Here is a 20,519-nt window from a genome sequence, read left to right as displayed (position 1 = left end):
CTTGACTTCACTTAAAACATACTTGGCATGGCATGAACAGACTTGAAAAGAGACAGGCTACAATTGTGGGACGTGGGAGATAAACATGTCTTTCACATGTGCTGATTTGAAATTGTAAGATGAAACACAATGTTAAAGTTTTTTTTAATGCTTTTTAAAGACCAATAAATAGGGAACTTTAATCCAAATTCATGTCAGTTTTTAAACATTTTAAAATATATAATCAAATATAGCAGTACAACAAAAAAAGAAAATGAATGTTCATAAACTATTTTTTTGAAACAGGAAGACCTTTCCACTTCTTTTTCAGATAGAAAAGCATTTGATTGTGTGTCATTTTGGCAAAAGATAATCTACTGTAATGGGACAACATCTGTTATAAATGATAAAATGATGAATTTACTCCTAAATGTAAGTATAGTCTATTAGGGATATACTAGTTTTTAAATAAAAAAGCTGTGAAATCACAGTTGGCCCTAAATTAATATTAATAATATTTGTATGTCATGTAAACGTATATAATAAATGCAATCATTTATATTTATTTAGTACAATAAGTCATTAATACCTTTCACAGTGTAAGCCATATGTTTAATTTTTGACAAGAATCCAGAGTCTTTTCTTTGGTTTAGGCTGCGGACAATCACAAATCATCTGGCAGCATTCTGTCTAAAAAGACAAATTCACTTGATTGTATAACTTTTACTTGACACCTGCTCTTTTTTTTTAGAAGCTACTGGCTTCATGGGCTTCATCTCACCTTTCGACAAGACAGGTCTGGTCCAGAAATTCACAGTGATCATGTGACTGTCGTAGGATGTAGAACATTCCCCACACAGCATTTCATACAGGATGAACCCTAGTGTCCGCACTGTAGTTGGATTTGAGTGGAACCTGCCATTCATGATGAACTTGGGTGGACAGAACGTCTGATGTTTAATAGACCATCGCAGAATATTGAGTGCATAGAAGATATTTAATAAAGCACTTCATAACACATACCATGGAAGACTTTGAAGGCAGATTTCTTCATGAGCGCTTGCACCCAAAGTCAACTAATTTGACCTCCATGGTGTCCTGGTTTACTAGGAGGTTCTCCAGCTTTATATTGCAATGGAAAACGTCATGCTCACGGCAAGTTTTAGCTCCATCAGTGACCTGTCTCATAATCTTTCATAATCCACAAGAGGGTTCTTACGGGCAGAGCGTTGCAGTGGGCACAAGCTCTTTGGAACTCGCAAAGCCCAAGGGTAAGCTCCCTTGATGTCTTCGTGGAGCACTTTAAGGAGGTGTTCGGTCTGCCTACCACCCACATGACGGCTCATGACAAGCTCCTTCAGCTCAGGCAGGCAGATCTACCCATGCACTTATTCTCTGCTTTCGTACGCTAACCTCACGGAGCGGATGGAATGATACCGCCCTACTTTCAGTTTTGCGCTGGGGATTAAATCCCTCCATTCGCCAACAGATGGCAAAACCACCTGTTTTGCCCAACACCTTTCCACTTGCCTAGCCGAAACAGAACCTATCACACCGAACACTCCTCTACCCTCACCAGAGCCCATGATAACTGACACTTACCACCTGACTGGAGATGCTGGAAATTTTATTTCTTCTCGTAGTCTGACACAGCTTTGTATTCCCCATCACTGACACTCCATCACCTACCAAATAACCACCATCCAAAGAAATGGTCTAGTCCGCCACTGTACACCTCTCTCCCTTCAAATCGGTATTCTTCACACTAAATCCCTGTCACTACTCGTGCTGGACGTGGTGTTACAGCATCCGTGGCTCGCACAACACCAGTGAACTGTGAACTGGGGAACAGGTGAGGTATTAAGTACTGCCAGGATAACTGTTTGACAGCCGTGAACAAACCCCAGTCAAGTCAACTTGTCTGTAATTCTACCTCCATAGTAAGTCCTGATACCTAACCTGTTGCTCCTATTCCACCCGAATACCACTCCCACTCCGATGATTTCAGTAAAACTGCAGCCACTGACCTACCCCTGCACCATCCATGGGACTGCACCATCGACCTGCTGCCTGGTGCCAAGATACCCAAGGGTCGAGTTTATAGAGAAGTGAGAGCTTCTTAGGTTACATCATCACACCTACCGATGTGCGAATGGATCCCAAAAAGGTAGAGACAGTTTATGACTGGCCAGCTGCCAGCACCATTCTTGGGGTTCTTGGGATTTGCAAAATTTTTTCGCCAGTTTATCGCTCACTATAGTCAAGTAGCAGCACCACTCACCTCTCTACTTCGCCAACCCAAGAAAACCCTTGGAATCCTAAAGCTGATAAGTCCTTTGAGCAGTTGAAGACTGCTTTCTGCTCTGCCCCAGCTCTCAGTCATCCTGATCCCAATCTCCTGTTCGTTGAAGTGGACGCGACAACCCTGGGAGTGGGAGCAGCACTCTCCCAGTGGAAAGGTAAACCCCCTGTACTCCATCCATGCGCCTACTTCTCCCGCAAGCTGTCCCCGGTGGAGAAAAATTATGATGTGGGCAACCGAGAGCTCTTGGCTATCAAACTCGCCCTTGAGGAGTGGCGTCACTGATTGGAGGGTGCCAAAAATCCTTTCGAGGTGATCACAGATCATACGAACCTTCAGTACCTCAGAGAAGCCAAATGTTTGAATCCTCGACAAGCCCGGTGGGCCCTGTTCTTCACATACTTCAGGTTCAAAATCACTTACCTGCCAGGACATAAAAACCTGAGAGCAGACACTCTTTCATGGCTTCACCAACCTGACCCCAAACCCAAGGAACCCGAACCCATATTACCTGAGTCTTCTTAGCTCCCATCCAATGGACCATTGATAGCCAGATTCAGGAAGCCACCCGCACTGAGCCTGCTCCACCGGGAGGTCCAGAAGGGAAGATCTTCGTGCCATCCACGATCCCGAAATCCAGTACTGATTACCCACACCTGCAGCCACTCAGTCCACTCCCTTTATATACCTGTGCACCACAGTTAGTCAGTGGCTGATCTCAAGGTTACTCTCTACAAGCTCTGATCCTTGCTCTACCTGTTTGTCTGCCCACGGGATCTGTCTGCCTGAACAACAAACTCTCTGATGACTACGATCCTTGGCTAAGGAAAGTTATAAATGTACTTTGTACTTTATAGAAGATTTTCAGTTTCCTTTATTCGGCTGGATGCCACTGTATGCCTTAAACTCGTTAGATTGTATTCAGAGTCTGTCTCGTCAGAGCCTGACATCCGGTTATAAATCCTGAAGGGATATGCTGTTTTTAAGTGAAGAAAATATATACCCCAATCCATCAGCGAATCCCACCATAAGCACTACCACATCCTCCTTCACCCAGCTTGTGGCCAATTTTATATATCGTTTGCGAATATGGCCTATTAACAGACAAACAATTGCGTTAAGTATGAAATGCAATTTTACATTATACTGGAGGACACTGAAGCGGAGGTGGAGAGACGAAGAGCCAAGGTGACGTGGAGGCGCTGGAGGTCCTAGGCGACGCCATAGGCCTCGGCAACTGATGCGGAGATGGGGGACGAGAAGGACGCGGCATAGCCAGAGCGACAGAGGACTGAGGTGGAGCCGGGGGAAGGGAGGAGCCTGACAGAGCCGGAGGGATGGAGGGACAAGGCGAAGCTGGAGGAGTGGAATCCTGAGGCGACGGATGGTCGACGACCGACCAAGGCGTAGCCGGAGAGACGATGGAGCCTTGTGGAGCTGGTGGATTGACAGAGCACGGTGGAAAGGAGGGAGCTAGGAGCCTAAGGGAAGCCGACGGGTCTACAAGCCGAGGTGGAGTCCGGGGCTCGAAGGCGGGACGATGAAGTGAGGGATCCTTCACCCACAGCGGCGATGGAGACTGGCAGACCCGTGGCGAGCTCCAGGTGGAGGGCAGAGGATGAGTGCAGGGGCTGCTGGGATCCATTGACGACGTGTAGCAAGGTTGGGAGGGTGGGATAACTTGAGGCTTTGCACGAGGCGTGGGCACTGGAGGCTTTGCACGAGGTGCGGGCACTGGAGGCTTTGCACGAGGCGCGGGCACTGGAGGCTTTGCACGAGGCGCGGGCACTGGAGGCTTTGCACGCAGGCGCGGGCACTGGAGGCTTTGCAGGCGCGGGCACTGGAGGCTTTGCACGAGGCGCGGGCACTAGAGGCTTTGCACGCAGGCGCGGGCACTGGAGGCTTTGCACGAGGCGCGGGCACTGGAGGCTTTGCACGAGGCGCGGGCACTGGAGGCTTTGCACGAGGCGCGGGCACTGGAGGCTTTGCACGAGGCGCGGGCACTGGAGGCTTTGCACTGCAGGTGGCCATCTTGGGAAGCGGCGCTGGGCAGGTGGCCATCTTGGGAAGCGGCGCTGGGAAGGCGGCGACCATCTTGGGAAGGGGCTCTGGGAAGGCGGCGGCCATCTTGGGGAGCGGCTCAGGGAAGGCGGCCATCTTGGGCAGCGGCTCGGGGAAGGTGGCCATCTTGGGCAGCGGCTCGGGGAAGGCGGCCATCTTGGGCAGCGGCTCGGGGAAGATGGCCATCTTGGGCAGCGGCTCGGGGAAGGCGGCCATCTTGGGCAGCGGCTCGGGGAAGGCAGCCATTACTGGAGTTGATGCGGTGTCCTTTTCCTCCTCAAAACCCAATGTGAAAGCTGACCCCACAGTCACTAAACCGAACTCAATAAACTGTGCAAGTGACTCACGTGGACCCTCGCGAACAAGTTTCGTCTTGAGTGGCTGATTTACTCCCTCATGATACAACTCAATCAATAAACAGTCAGGTATGTCTGAGAGGTAAGCCATGTCCAGAAACTCTTGTGTATAATCTTCAATTGATCGGGTGCCTTGCTTGAGGGCCAGTAAAGATCTAGCGAGGGTCCTACCTGGCCATGGATCAGATGAAAAGCCGCTGGATCCTGGTGTGAGGTTGCATTCTGTCACGAATGAGCGGTCTGAGGCGTGCGGATCCATATGCAGGCTTTTATTAAAGTAAGGCAGGGTCAAAACAGGCAGGCGTCAAACAGGGCAAACAGGAGTATCAGAGATGAGGCAAACACAAAATCCAAGAACAGGCGAAGGTCAGGTCAGGCAGCAAACAATCAGAGAATCAGAAGACAGGCAGGGTCAAAACCAAGGAATCTATAACTAGAGAAACACAAGGGATACTAGGAACAACAATCTAACAGGCAAAACAATGCAACCTGCAGGTGAGGGGCTTACAACAGTATTTATAGTCCTCAGACAGGAAGTAGCAGCAGAGGGAGTGATCGCAGATCACCCAGAGGTAAGAGCTCCCTCTGCTGGCTTGGTGACAATGACGTTCTCTAAAAACATTTCTTATTTTTACCGTTCATCAAACCTGGTGTGGGTGTCTTTGGGTTGTACAGTGTTTGTGTACACTTCTGCCCTATTGACTGATTAAGGAACAAGCTTGAAATGATAAAATTCTACTGTTACTGTAAAATGTTTGGTGTGATCACATTAGCAGTGTTTTTTTATTTATTTATTGTTTATGAAAAATTATTTCAGAAGTTCCTAGTGTAAGGGTCCCCCTTTTCCTGCAGAACGGAATCCAGAGGCCCTGTTCAAGGTCAATGCGTGTTTGGTCTTTTCTTTGCGTCTCGTTAAAAATCACTAATATTTATTAATCTTTTGTGTTTCCAGTTATAGTACTGGCCAGAACAGAACAGAACAGACTCACGACACATCTGGCCTAGTCCAGGTCTTAGTCAGAGGCTACCCCGTAGATCGCTTACCTTAATGCAGCCATCTCCTCGATAGACTCAAAAAGAGTAATTTTTATGGCGTTCCCTAAGTAATAGCATGCTAAGCCAGTTTGGTGGCCAGAAGTCAAGATCTCAAGACGGCTCCATTCATCGATCGTTGATCTGACTCACCCTAGCACGCCAACAATGCGGAAAACCTCAGAAGTCACTAACCTACTAGAAAACTTATTTCAGACAATATTATAAGTTAACCAAGATTAACATTTATTTTGCCAGGCAAGAACAGTTTCCAAATTGGTATAATTGCCACAAAACAAAATAAAACAAACTCAGGTCAGTATACCTGGTCTTTAAAAAGTACATAGTGTAGTGTATCAGTACACACACCACACTACGGACCGATCTGGCTACAGAATCGCGCCTTGTCATGTTTTGTCACTTTCCTTATATACTCAGACCAGACAAAGCGATCCCAAATGTAGTTATAAAAACCTTTTGGTGTTTAGGTTCCCGTGCTCTATGGTCACACCTGGCTGGAACACGTTCAGAGACCCAAAAGGATGACACACCTCCTTCTCAACAGAACACAGTTCTATCAAGTTCTTAATCTTCTCCATAATATAAGTGATTACAGTGAAATTAAGACCAATTTACCAATCGCACTGAGACCTTTCAAATGAGACCAAACATGAAAGTGAAGAACAATAGGTTCAAGACACATGACATATAATGCCTTATTCTTAATGAACTTTAAACCAAGTCTTTTGGGCAGAAGGAGGGGAAGCAGGAAGGGCAGAGGTGAAGAGGGTGTCATAAACACAACAGGGGCGGGTGGGGTGTTTACTCTCTTTTTGAAGTCCTTTTGTTCCTTTGGATATCCCTTCTCAGATCAGTCTTAATGCATATACAGGTTTTGATTCATCTCCTTACACTAGAATATTTTATGTTTGTTGTACCATTGCTGAACTGGAAGTTAAGTGCTGGGCGTCCAGTCAGAGGAGAACTGACCCCAACTGAGTCTGGTTTCTCCCAAGGTTTTTTTTCTCCATTCTGTTTGCATGGGGTTTTGTTTCCTTGCCGCTGTCGCCTCTGGCTTGCTTGGTTGGGGACACTTAACTTCTAGTGATTATCGTTGAATTGACTACAGAGACCGTCTCTGCATTTAATAAGAAATTGGTCACTCTCGTCATTATACTGTACAGTGCTTTGATGCAACCTGTGTTGTTAAAAGCGCTATATAAATAAAAATGATTGATTGATTGATTGATTGATCTCTCGGGTGTGTTTTCGCCTCTCTCATATCTCTCTTCAGTTTTGGCCAGTTCATACTTACCAGCTTTGCTGCAGGGAAAGTGAAAAGTGGGCCACTTCCAGAAGATGTACTTCCTCTTCTGTCTTTCTGCCTTCTTTCTCCCTCCATCAGTCTCAACAGCACCAACAGACAGATTTGGCGGTTCTTAGATGTAACGGTGTCTTTGGGTGTCTTTGGGTTGTACAGAGGACTCGTGTACACGCTGGCCCATTGACAGACAAATAATTGTAGTAAGGATGTAATACAACTTTACACGTATATTTGATTTTATACAAAACAATTTAGAATAACATTTCTAATTCTCATATATTCTTATCCCAGATAGTATGTGTACATTTGCAAGATGTCTGGAAAGCATCTGCTGGCTACAAACATCTGGCAGACATCTAATCTATACATGCATTCTTAATCATAAACATCTTTAAGACATCTAATAGATGTCTATTTGACATCTAAAAGGAGACATGCAATAGATGTATTGCAGATGATCAAACAACCTAAATAGTATGTCTCATAGATGTAAATGCAGACATCAAATGCTATCACCAAGTGCTTTCACGCTGACATCCTGTTCCTGTGTAAAATTTTAAATAATGATAAAACACCTAATAATAATAATAAACACACTTTATAAATCTTTTGTATGATAGCGCTACATGCCATGTCATAATACAAATGGAAAAAGGAGGTTAATATAGTGTCACAAATGTGGGAAGATTTACGACATAGCAGACGTTGTTACGCAACCTATACAGAAAAATGACAAAGCTTTCTGTAAGCTGTCACTACTTGTGAAAATAGATGCTTTCCAACAAATGTTGACGTGAATCTGTAATTGAAGACTTTAAAATTATTATCGTGTTTGGCTCATTTACCGAGGGAACAACAGCACTGTGAGTTTATTGCAGAAAAATCCTTCAAGACAATGTCAGTGAACTTACAAACATTGTGAAATATTAAAAGATATGAGAATTATCAAAAAATCTGACTTTATTTAAGATCAGACAGGTTTCAGGAAGTCTTGAGTCTTTAACACAGTCTGTGTCTTTAACTGTCTGTCATCATTCAGTCAGTATGGAGCTCAGTCAACTTCCTCTTATGCTCTGTGAGTATTATTTGCTCTAAATGTATGGCTATTATGTAGATAATCCAGTATCTTAGTGTTTTCTTATATGTACATTATCAAGTGTTTTAGTGTTCCTAGATTTGTGTCTTTTCTTGCTGCTCTCAGAGTTTGAGATCCAGCTCTAGTTCATGATATATGAGTGAAGGATGAGTTTGAGAGAGGAGGTTGTTTGTGAAAGAGAAAAGCACTCTGTTGTAGATCAGTGTTTGTTCAGTTTTGTGATGTAACACCGTTGAATCAGTTCTGTTGGTTTGTTTTTGAAGTTATTGTATTATTCACTAGTACACATTTAGTAAGAGTTTGTCTTTATTCTTCCGCTTGTGATCAGACTGTTTTCTTGAAGTTCCTGAATCAGATCTCTGCTACGATAAAATCTATAAAATACCAGTCGAATATTTTCACGTTCATCAAGACGCATATACAGTCCTCTACACAATAAATTTATATTTGTTCATATTTATAATTATTAGTCCAGTGTTCACAAATAGTTTATTTCTCTTTGTGTTTTAGTGCTGATTTCAATCATCTTCTCTCAACATACTGAAGGTGAGTCAATTTGATTCATATACGTTAGCATACATTTTCATACGGGTGATTCTACATTAATTAAACGACAAAGAGAAATTTTAACAAGTTGAATTATTCATGTGACAGTTCTGATGTGTGACAGTCTCTCAAAAACAGCAGATTCATTTTATTTATTTATTTATTTTTTTGCTTATAACTTATGTTTCCAAATTTCCAATGACCGTATATTGACAGATCAGTCTCCTTAAAGCTGCAGTCCTTAACTTTTGCCTCTTTGTTGCCATCTACGTTTGAAAACCTGGTATTGTAGTTTCTTGCAGAATTATATCCTATGCATGGGTTGTACTGCAGCCGCGGATTAATCTAATGTTGAATGGGAATGAGTATCTGTCCGTCACCGCAGTGTGCATCCTGTATTTAGTAATCACAGTTTCTAGTATTTGTATTTTAGTATTTATTTATTTATAAGGACAATGCGCATTGTTATAATGATTAAATTATGATCAGACAAGCCTGTGACCATGTTAAAAGATTTAATTACTTTCTCAGGTTTATTACTGAATACCAGATCTAAGTACTGAATGTAGAAGTGATCCTAGTAGCCCCTTTATTAGCTGTGTCAGATCAAACTTATTTGTAATTTGTTTCAGTGCTTTTTTACTTGACTTATCAAGATTACTTCCTTCCCGGAAATACAGATTTTGCAGAGGGCAATCTATACACTCCAGTATGAATGAAAGACATTTGTGGGGACAGAATGACGTCTAAACAAATATATTCTACATTTGTCTCAGCACGGCATTTAATCATACGATCCTTTATATAAAACAACAACTCTCTGTCCTCAACTCTATCTTTCCTGAAAAAATTATACCCCGGAATATGCAAAGCAGTTTTTATGGAGCTATGTCTCTGACAAACACAAAAAAGCTAAATTGGACTCAACTAAAAGATGTTTAATTTGATCAATATTTGGAATAATACTCCAAATATTCAATTGTCCCCCCAGCAGACTTTTAGGTTTAGCACAGAGATCTCATAATACTTTATCAGTGACAACTTAATCTCACTGCAAAATCTCAAGACTATAGATAGGGTCTATGAAGATAGCATTACACAACCAGTTGATTCTGAAGCTACAGTTGACGCTACTGGTTAGGTAAGTGCTGGACAACTAAAAAACTTAATATATATATATATATATATATATATATATATATATATATATATATATATATATAAATAAAATAAAAAGCTTTCCTGATGATTTGCTCATATTTTGAAATATTAATGAGGCATTAATATTTGTTTAAAGTAATACTATCAATGCGTATCAAAGTCATTTTACTGTACAGTTTAGAGAAAATTAAAGAAAAAATCAAACATTCTTGCACTCGTCATTTCATTATATTAAAACAAACATGAAATGATTTCCTTTTACAGGTTACCTTATTCTCAATAGATCTATATTCAGAGTGACCCTGACCCCAGTCATTTTACTGCATAGTTTTGGAGAAAACTAAAAGCAAAATTCAAACCACAACAAAATGCGTTGTCATGAATCTCTCTCTCTCTGACGGCCACCGGAGTGAATCCTCTCTTGAGTACTAATTGTCTCAAACTACATTTCCCATCATGCCCCATACCCAGGACTGATTACCCGCTCAGGTGTAACCCATTTACCCCCCTTTATAAACAGTGCTCAGACTGCCTCCCTTTGCGAAGTCTTATCCTTGTTCCAGCTGGTAATTCTGAGCGTTCATACATTTTTATTGATTTCATGTGTTGATCTTGGACCGTTTACCATATCTCTGATTGTTTGCTGCCTGCCTTCTAACCCCTTGCCTGTATGACTCAACCTTGATCATAGCTGCCTGCCTCGACCCTCTCTCGACTCTGTTCATGATTCTGCCATTGTCTCTTATATCCCTGTCTCTGTTATTGATCTCCTGCCTGTCTGACTATTCTCATTAAAGAGCTAGCAAATGGATCCGACCATCTCAGACTCTTCATTACATGCGTCCTAGCACATGCACTGTGTTGTTACTTTATAGGTTAGCTCATTCTTTCAACTGATCTATATTCAGAGTGACCTAATCGATATTTCAATTGCTGTCTATCTCGGGCTATGATCAGCACAAGCTCTGCCTTTGGTGCTTTGGCAAGGTCCACACTGAAGCAGTGCTCTTAGATGGGTCGTGCATCACATGAAAGGTGCTTCCCATGGGCAAGCTGCACTCCAGAGCCACCGCGACTACTCACCAATCCAGTTTTCCTTTTTCTGGGTACGAAACGGATATTATATGGATGGCAAAGGAGCCTGGAGAGGGAGTTTCTTTCTCCTCTTGCCTGCCAGTCGAGTTTCCTGATGAGATTGAGAGTTTGTCTTCGGACAGAAGCTCTGCATCAGAGGTTGGGCTTGAGCCATCTGCGGCTGAAGCCTTAGCTGGGCAAGAGCCTACAGTCTCTGAGCCCGAGTCTGAAGCAGATGTTAAAATGGCCAGCCAAGAATGCCAGGGTATCTGGAGGCTCCCCATGTGGAGAGACAATTGCGATACATCTTTGCCCCACAAAATACAGCTATCTGGCGGGGCTGCCCGAAGCTTCCATCCAGGGCCTGTAAGTTCTTTTTGCCCTTGTGACGAAGGCTTCTGGACAAGCTGCATCCTGCAGGTCTACCAGGTTAAGGCATTGAAAGGACTGCACAAGGGCGGGTTCAAACCAGAGGTCCTGCAGGAACTGCGCAATGCCACTGACTATGCCCTCTGGACCATGAAAACCTAGGGCATTAGCGGATTGGGATTAGCGCCCATCGACTTGTAGGAAGGTTGCACAACCAGCTCACTCTCAGATGACCCAGAACCATCGCAAAGCTTCAAAGCATCTCTGAAATGGGCTACCCGAGGAAGAGTGATTTGCTGAGTTGTCTGGATCCACTTTTGATGAGAAGTGGGTTTGGTTTCATCATGGCTGTCTGCCGCTAGGCAACGTTTAATAAAAGAGCAAAATTCAAAAAACATCTGAAGACGCATCTTTTGTTTACCATCACCTGACCAATTAATACTCGCACTTACCTACTCTATTATATTTGTTTTGGTATAATATATTTATAATAAATACTGTGCTAGACTAACTGTGACTGGTCACAGCATTTGTATATTGTTGCTCTCTCATTGTTCTAATTGCTTTGAGTCGCTTTGGATAAAAGTGTCTGCTATTATAATGGGGGGAAATTGTTATGAAAGCATGAAATGGGGAAAGTTTTACTAATATACAAATTAAAAGTGGATTCAGAGACTGAAAATGTATATCTGACCTATTTAACAAATATGGAGGTTCTCACAGTTGTATTCGGTTGATGACATGATAACAAATATATTAAGGTGTAATTTTGTGTATGAAATTTTGAATAGAAATACTTAGTGATGACTTATTGACTTATATATTAGCTGTAATATCTTTCTGAAAAGCAGATGCAGTAAGCAGATGTAAAGTATATTAATAAAACTGTGTTGTCTTGATTTCTAAATTGTATTGTAATTGTCTTCTCAGGTGTTTCTCCTCCAGTCTCTCTGATCATCAGTCCCAGCAGAACTCAACACTTCACATCTGTCTCTCTCTCTCTGAGCTGTGAGGACCAGAGTAACTCTACTGGATGGACCGTGAGAAGATACACAGATGGATGGAGGTGGCTGGAAGATTGTTCATCATCATCATCATCATTAGACTGGGGATCACAAACAGGATCTACATGTACAATCAGATCCACCATCACAGAGGACACAGCAGTGTACTGGTGTGAGTCTGAATCTGGAGAGAAAAGTCATCCTGTTAATATCACTGTACACCGTGAGTCTGTGTTTCTGTCTTTAATTTCACAAAGCCTTTGTGTTTTGTATTTAAATATCTGGATTGTGATCTCAGTTCAATCACCCACCGCTCTAGCTGGTCATTTACACACACGTCATCTAAACATATAAACATTACATATTTCACAACACTGCTCCTCATCTTTTACACAGCAACATGAAAGTGATTCTATTATTACTTTTAAATTATATCTTAAAACTTTTTTAAATGTTTTTTTTGAATAATAATAATTTATGGATTATCTAATTGTTTAATAGATGTTGCTCTAATTGTATTGCTGTGTAACCAAGTTCAATTCACTGCTAGTAGGAAAAACCAATGCACATTTAAGCCATTAAATAACACACAAACCAAAACTAAAGTGATAGCCCCTCATGGACCACTGCTGCATAAAACATAAATAAAAATCCAACATAAGTCCTGGACTTCTCTGGTCTCACTGTGTTCACTTGTTGTTTTATTCTTCTGGATCTGCTCGGTGGGACTGGAGACAGTGAGTGGTGCAGGAGTCACTTATTATCTTTTACTCCACCGGCCCCGCTCCGCTCCATGACTCTCAGCCCCGCTCCTCATCACATGCTGTCTTGTTTTAGTATTGTCTTTAAGATGTGAGGATTTCTTGAGTGTTTTAATAGACACCTCTAAATAAAATATATATTTTTATATATTTTTTTTAATATTCTTCCTATTCTTCTGCTGATGTTTTCTCTGTTTCTGTAGAGGGTGTGATTCTGGAGAGTCCTGTTCATCCTGTGACTGAAGGAGATAATCTGACTCTACGCTGTTTATATCAACATTCAACCCCACCAAACCTCAGAGCTGATTTCTATAAAGATGAATCACTCATCCAGAGTCAAACTACAGGGATGATCATCTCTACTGTCTCAAAGTCACACGAGGGTTTCTACTCCTGCAAACACCCAGAGAGAGGAGAGTCACCCAAGAGCTGGATCTCAGTCACAGGTGAGAGTGAACTATAAACACTACTGGAATACTTCTGTATAATATACAGCACTTATATGACTGTAAAATGTATTCACCTCAGCTTCCTCCAGAAGATCAGGACCTGATAGTTTCAGTCCTGTGATAGTCGGAGTATCTGCTGTTATATTTATCATCATTGTCTTCTTGGTTCTGCTGTGGTGCTACAGAAACAACAAAGGTTCATCTTCTATTGTATTAAAATTCAGTGACACTTCTGCAGACTCTGTCCTTTAATCCTGCAACCTCTGACCTACAACAGTTGCTTATCTGGATCTTAGCCAGCTTATAACTTGAAAAAAACAAATTAGCCATTTATATATGCATACAGGAAATTAAAGTTTCTTCATTTAGACCCTCTTATTTCCTCCTTATTTCTTTTTTTGTCCAGGTGGAAGATCTCAGTCTCTCTCTAGAGTCAGTCAGACATCAGATCAGAACCAGAGTAAAGTGAGAAATAAAACACTCATGTCTGGTCAGTCTTTATCCATTAAACAAAAATACTGTATATAAATATTTATATTTATGCTAAAAGTGCATTGCTTATTATAGGTTCTGCTCATGTTTATGACTCTATTGATGCAACAATTAATAAAGACATAAGAACAGGTAAATAATGATGTTACAGAAGCTAATTATGTCAGGTTTAATAACACACAAGCATATTAATTAGCAATTTAATAAGGTAATGTATTTTCGAAATAATCCAAATCATATTTGTTTTTGATATTTCAAATTTCTTATTCTTTTCACTGTAGACACTGTAAGTGGAGCTCCTGAAGTCACGTATGCTGAGATTGAACTCAAATCTACAGAGAAACAGAAGAAAAACAAAGAAAACAAAGGTACATTAAAACTGAAGTTGATGCTTGTAAGGTTTTATGATCATGACATGAGTGTTCATCAGAGATAAAGACTTCTGGGGTAAAAAGCCTAAAAAGATTAAACAGCAACAAACACCACATGCATTTTCTTAAACACCTTTTATGAAATCAGCCTGATCTATAAAGGTCATTGCCTGAAAATCACAATACATTGATTTTGAGGTATTTTGGTTAAACATACGATTGTTTTAATATAAGATATAAATATTTCATTGTCTCTGTAGAAGCTGTATAGACTTGATGAATGTAAAATGAATATAAGCACTAGTGATGTTAACTCTTCATCTTATAGGGAGAACTAGTGAAAGTTCTGACACTGTTTACTCTAAACTGAATCTGAAAACCCATCAGGGTGAGTATCAGAGTAAAAACATGATTCACAAAGAACCACTGAAACTACATCTACAAGCATTCTTGAAAATGTAAGAATAAAATTCAATATGAAAATATGCAAAAACAATTAATTTTTCTATTTTCTGCTGTTGAATCTAGCATATGATGTATGCTCAGATTAATAAATGTCTGGAGGAGAAACTTTTAATCCCAGGATGCTGAGTTTAGTCTGAGAAGGACTGGAGAATGACCAGGATCATCAGTTCTTTATCATCTCTGTGATGTTAAATGCTTGATCCCAATATATTTATTAGTATTTAACAGCAGTATTTTTTTTAGCTCAGGTGAAATGGGAGAGAAAGATTGTTTCTCTCAAAGTTTTTTTTTTTCAGTTTCTCTTCTATTCTTCTTGGTCTTAAATGGATTTGTAACAAGGTTTTGTGGTTATGAGTGGAAATGTAAAAACAAAATTTAAATATGTATAAAGTGAATGTTAAATTTTCCATTCATTTTTCAACTGTAAAATATTTCATGTCTAATAATACCTCTTGAGTCTAATCTTTAGATTTGAAAAGTTTGATTCTGTTCAGGGTTAGTTAGTTTGGTCTCTGCTCTTTGTTGCTACTCCTCTGTACAAGATTATGTCTCTGTGGATTATTAAAAGAGTGTCTATTGTTAACTATCATCTTCATGCGTTCCTTCCTGTACCACACCATGACAAAAAACTGGACCATAGAAAGAAAGTGGTCAGTTATACCCGCATTTTATTTTGCATTATTTTGCGTATAGCTTTTTATTACCATTCGTCATGAATGATTCCAGCGTGCTCGTCCTCCTGCTGGAGCAGGGGGATCGCTCTCTTGAGGACCACACTAACGACATAAGATTCATAAACAAGTGATTATGTTGGATGTTGCTATGTCAGAGCTTCATTATCTGAAAAGATGCTACTCTAAAAGAAATGAGGCGAATAACCTTATTATGCATACTGATAATGCACAGCAATGCCAAGGTGTCTGGCAGATGTTTGGATAAGTGATAGTTACGTTCTCTGTGGTTGAGTGAGCAGTCCGGTGACGATAATTTCATCCACTGCTTGTGCTGGGAGCAATGCATTGGGGAAAGAACACAGAGCACTCGATCTCCTGGAGCACCAAAGGGTCCTTAAATCTGGAACACACAGATATGCCATTGGAGCAGGTGCAGAAGGTCCTTGCCTGAACACGCAAGCAAAAGTGAAGGTTTGCACTGCGGAGCTTAACCTTGCTGCTGATATTTGTATGTCTTCTGCCTCTCTGGGTTAGATACTCAGAACTCGGTTAGTCCGCTTTGTCTCTCTAGGATGGAGACTGCATCTGTTGCTGTCTCACTGGAAAGAAACTCAGAATGAAGTCTGATCGTAGATGATCCCTTTCCTAGTGTGACGAGTCGGCTGCCTCTCCTTTTGATTGTCACCATCCCCCCTGATTATTATTCACCGCCCTTCACCAGGCTCCTGACGAGAGTGGGTGTTTGTGAGAGGAGGGGCGTGGTATTGGACAGGTCTGGCGGTGTGTTACGAGGCACACCTGAAATGGATCGAACCTCGTCACCAACGCAGTTAAATCCTGGCGACGACTGCACATGTGTAACGCTGATGGGTCAGGATACTGCAATGTTTATCCCTTCTGACTGCCGTTTGGAAGAAGAAGCGGAGGAGAAGCTGCTGCCCCTCACGCCCCAGACCAGAGAGGCGAGCGCATGCAGCAGTCGGTCTCCGGCCTTTACCTGGACCCTTCTCCCTGGAGCACTGCCCTACCTGTGTAAGGAGGTGAATCAAAACCTGTATATGCATTAAGACTGATCTGAGAAGGGATATCCAAAGGAACAATATTTGGTCTCATTTGAAAGGTCTCAGTGTGATTGGTAAATTGGTCTCAATTTCACCGTAATCAATTATATTATGGAGAAGATTAAGAACTTGATAGAACTGTGTTCTGTTGAGAAGGAGGTGTGTCCTCCATTTGGGTCTCTGAACATGTTCCAGCCAGGTGTGACCATAGAGCACGGGAACCTAAACACCAAAAGGTTTTTATAACTACATTTGGGATCGATTTGTCTGGTCTGAGTATATAATGAAAGTGACAAAACACAACAAGGTGCGATTCTGTAGCCAGATCGGCCTGTAGTGTGGTGTGTGTCCTGATACACTAGGTACTTTTTAAAGACCAGGTATAATGACCTTTTAAGTTTGTTTTATTTTGTTTTGTGTTATTTTTGTACTGCTGATCAGTTGTGCAAATGTTTATCAATTATACCAATTTGGAAACTGTTCTTGCCTGGCAAAATAAATGTTAATTCTTGGTTAACTTATAATATTGTCTGAAATAACTTTTCTAGTAGGTTAGTGACTTACGAGGTTTTCCACATTGTTGGCATGCTAGGGTGAGTCAGATCAACCCTTACACCCCATGCAGCATGACGAGAAAACCAGTTCCCCCGTTTATTTTGGACACTTTCCCTTTCCCTAGACACTGTTTGTATTTTTATTAAAAAAAAGCCTCTCCAAGGCCTGACACCACACCCACTGTGTCTGTCGTTAGCTCCTCCCCTAACACTAGGGATTCAAGACTTATTTGTTATTGTCTCTTTGGAGGGGAGACACAGAATATGTTTTTGGTTGTCCTGTTAATGTTTCTCTGGAAGGGAAACTCAGAACTGTTTCTGTTGCTACCTTCCTCCTAATGAGGAGTATCTTTTGGAAGGCTACCCTTTCCGATAAAGAGGAGAATGTAATCAGGCGCTTCTCCATTTGCATGCTGTGAGTAGCTGTTTCCACCAGAGCAAGGGACATGGCCTGACAAGTTATACCAGTCATTTCTAATGAAATGACAACCAGAATACAGTTGACAAAATTTGTGTAAGATGTTGCACTACACATTGCTGTCACTGAGAATACTTATTTCTCTGAATAATTGCTGCTTGTGGTTATACAGATGTCACAGACGATATACTAGGTGGTATATAAGTGACTGAATGTTTGTTTGCTTTGGTGTTGTTCCCCATCATCACCTCTTGCCACACTAAAAAATTATTTTCTATATCCGCCCCTGGATAGACGTGAGCTTAAAGTTGTAGTTTGGTTTGTTCTCTTTCAGCTCCACCACCCACAATAACCACTGAGGGAGGAGAACCAGTTGCTCACTTCATTGTAATACAAATACATAACTTTGTCTTATTTATGCTGCTAATACCACCATTACAATAATGAAACATTAAATTACTGTTCCATTTTCCTTCATTCATTAAACACATCGGCATACAACATTTCATAGTAGAATCAATCGATTTAATATCGAATGGATCATGACAACACTTCTGCAGAAGATAAGATATAGATTAAGATAAGATTATCAACTTTATCAAAAGATCTGACTGATCAACATTATTCTGAAGATCTGACCGCAGGTTTCAGGAAGTCTTGTGTAACACTGTGTCTTTAACCGTCTGTCATCATTCAGTCTGTATGGAGCTCAGTCAACTTCCTCTCATGCTCTGTGAGTATTATTTGCTCTAAATGTATTTGGTTGCCATTATATTATGTAGATGGTTGAGTGTTCTAGAGTTTTCGTGCTGCTCTCAGAGTTTGAGATTCAGCTCTAGTCCATGATATATGGGTGAAGGATGAGTTTGAAAGAGGAAGTGTGCAGTTAGTGCTGTTTGTGAAAGAGAAAAACACTTTTAATGTCTGGATGAGAAATGTAGTTGGCCTGTTAGCATCTACAAATTCTGTAATTTACAGGAATGATATAAGACTGTTATGTAGCTTTTATTTTGTATTATTGTAAATATTATATATAGTGTGAAGAATCACCGGCAAGTGATCTCTTCTCACCCCTATTTTTTTATTTTTTTTTGTTTAGTGTTTCCGGGTTCCAAAGTTTGGCAAGGTGCTTCTCCCCCAACGATGGAGAAAGTCTTACAGTGGCTTACCGAGGTTAGCATCCATCAGCAGCAGATTGTGGAACATCTGGCCACCCGCCAGGGAGAGGCGGAACAGGAGCTCAACCTCTTGTACAGGCCACAAGGTTACTTTCAAAGAAGCGTATCTTCAAATGTTTGAAACCATCGCCTGAGCCGAGGGGTGGCACCCAGATGACTGGGCCTGAGAGCTGGCACCACTGCTTACTGGGAAAGTGCAGCGAGCATATTTTTTACTTCCCTGCAAGGCCACCGAGAAGTACCCCGAAGTGCACTGGGAGATCCCACCCGCCTCTGCCTTTCGTCCATTTCAGCGGCCCAACTCTTCCACGATTGGGGGTATAACCCCCGAAGCCCTGCATGAGCGCAAGATGCGGAATTGTCACAACTGGCCCAACATTGGCTGCTCCACAGGACCCCAACGGCAAGTCAGGTAGTGGAGCGTGTTGGTAATCAACTGTTTACTGCAAGCCCTTCCCACCGACAAGCTGTGAGGATGTGTTCTCTGGGGATTGAGCACTGCTGGTTTCCCAGAGGGTTGTCCAGGAGGTTCCTTCAGCGCGAGACGAGCCTATGCCCAACGAAGACTCAGCGCTGCCCGCAAGAACTTGGCTGGCAGGCTGTATCGTGCACCGAGAGACCCCAGTGATGATGGAGTATCAGAGTTCGACGGATACCCCATGCCTTGGGTGGATGAGCTGTTGGACCATCTGGGAAGGGCCCAATACATCACCACCCTCAACCTGACCAAGGGCTACTGGCAAGAACCACTGTCTGAATCTGCGAAAGCTAAAACTGCCTTTTGTACTCCTAGTGGCCACTAAAAATATCAGACCCTTCCCTTCGGTCTACACGGGGCACCAGCTACATTCCAAAGGTTGAAGGACACTATACTACGACCTCACCAAGCCTACACAGCGACCTATCTGGACGAAGTAGTGGTCCACTCTGAGGCAAGGGACGAACACCTGGACCGGTTGCGGAGAGTGGAAGGGTGAAGACAGCCCTGATCTCGGAGCCAGTACTCCGAGCCTTTTTGTTGCAAGTCCAGGAGAGTGAGGAGCATCTGGTATTATACATCAGCCGAAAGCTGACCCCGGACGAGAGAAACTATGCAGCGTTGGAAAAGGAGGCCCTGGTGGGCAGTCCTGGAGGTCTGCTACTACCTCTTGGGCCAGAAGTTTACCCTGGACACCGACCATGCTCCGCTACAGTGGATGGCCCAGGCCAAGGACACCAACACCAGGGTGACCTGATGGTTCCTTGCACTCCAGGACTTCCATTTCATTGGGCACCACAATGGTACCGGTATTAGACAGGTCTGGCAGCGTTTGACGAGGCACACCTGAAGTGGATTGAATGCTGTTAAATGCAGAGCGCGCCTCTCCTCGAGAGACCAGTCTCTTCCCCCATGCATGCACGCTGGTGTCCTTCTGGGTCGAGGAAGGGTGCATGAAGGGACTCGCCACGCCGCCAGAGAAGCGCGCTGTCGGACTCTGTAGTCCAGACGAAGACTGCACACGTGTACCGCTGATGTGCCAGGATGCCAGGCTGTTTATCCCTTCAAACTGCCGACCGGAGGAAGAAGCCACCGCCCCTTGTGCAACAGACCAGAGACGGGAGCGCATGCGGCCACCAGACTCCGCCCCTTACCTGGACCCTTCCCCCTGGAACTACCTGACTTGCACTTCCCCTACAGCACGACGAGGACACCAGTTCCCCCATTTATTTGGACACTTTTTCCCCTGGACACTTTATTTTTGTTAATAAAATGCCTCTCCGAGGCCTGACGCCATGCCCACTGTGTCTGTCG

The 20,519-nt window shown here is 42.5% G+C and overlaps 1 protein-coding gene and 1 long non-coding RNA gene across 3 annotated transcripts; one reads left to right on the top strand and one right to left on the bottom strand.

The window, feature by feature from the left end:
* The first annotated feature begins 8,106 nt into the window (after positions 1–8,106).
* Positions 8,107–15,531, top strand: LOC122334026. Of its 2 annotated transcripts, XM_043231916.1 has the most exons (10): positions 8,107–8,129; positions 8,661–8,696; positions 12,231–12,527; positions 13,269–13,511; positions 13,594–13,710; positions 13,921–14,004; positions 14,082–14,138; positions 14,288–14,374; positions 14,706–14,765; positions 14,906–15,531. In XM_043231916.1, the coding sequence occupies exons 1-10, from the start codon at positions 8,123–8,125 to the stop codon at positions 14,926–14,928; spliced, it is 1,011 nt and encodes a 336-aa protein (XP_043087851.1). In that variant the 5' UTR covers positions 8,107–8,122; the 3' UTR covers positions 14,929–15,531. The 2 variants fall into 2 exon arrangements, with proteins under 2 accessions (XP_043087851.1, XP_043087852.1); XM_043231917.1 differs by lacking the exon at positions 8,661–8,696 and having other exon boundaries at positions 8,110–8,129.
* On the bottom strand, positions 14,215–16,563 carry LOC122334030. Its single transcript, XR_006248711.1, has 4 exons — positions 16,009–16,563; positions 15,793–15,916; positions 15,547–15,618; positions 14,215–14,338 (listed from the first exon to the last, which is right to left on the bottom strand). It is a non-coding gene; the product is annotated as an uncharacterized LOC122334030 (long non-coding RNA).
* Positions 16,564–20,519: the final 3,956 nt, after the last annotated feature.

Source organism: Puntigrus tetrazona, unplaced genomic scaffold (assembly GCF_018831695.1).
Source record: "Puntigrus tetrazona isolate hp1 unplaced genomic scaffold, ASM1883169v1 S000000472, whole genome shotgun sequence".
In the NCBI taxonomy this organism is placed as follows: domain Eukaryota; kingdom Metazoa; phylum Chordata; class Actinopteri; order Cypriniformes; family Cyprinidae; genus Puntigrus; species Puntigrus tetrazona.
This window is presented reverse-complemented; position numbering and strand designations above follow the sequence as displayed.

Bases quoted from the DNA above. Each gene is read 5' to 3' on its own strand.
- LOC122334026 (XM_043231916.1), top strand. The intron at 12,528-13,268 runs GTGAGTCTGTGT...CTGTTTCTGTAG, and splicing joins TGTTAATATCACTGTACACC to AGGGTGTGATTCTGGAGAGT. The intron at 13,711-13,920 runs GTTCATCTTCTA...TTTTTTGTCCAG, and splicing joins GTGCTACAGAAACAACAAAG to GTGGAAGATCTCAGTCTCTC.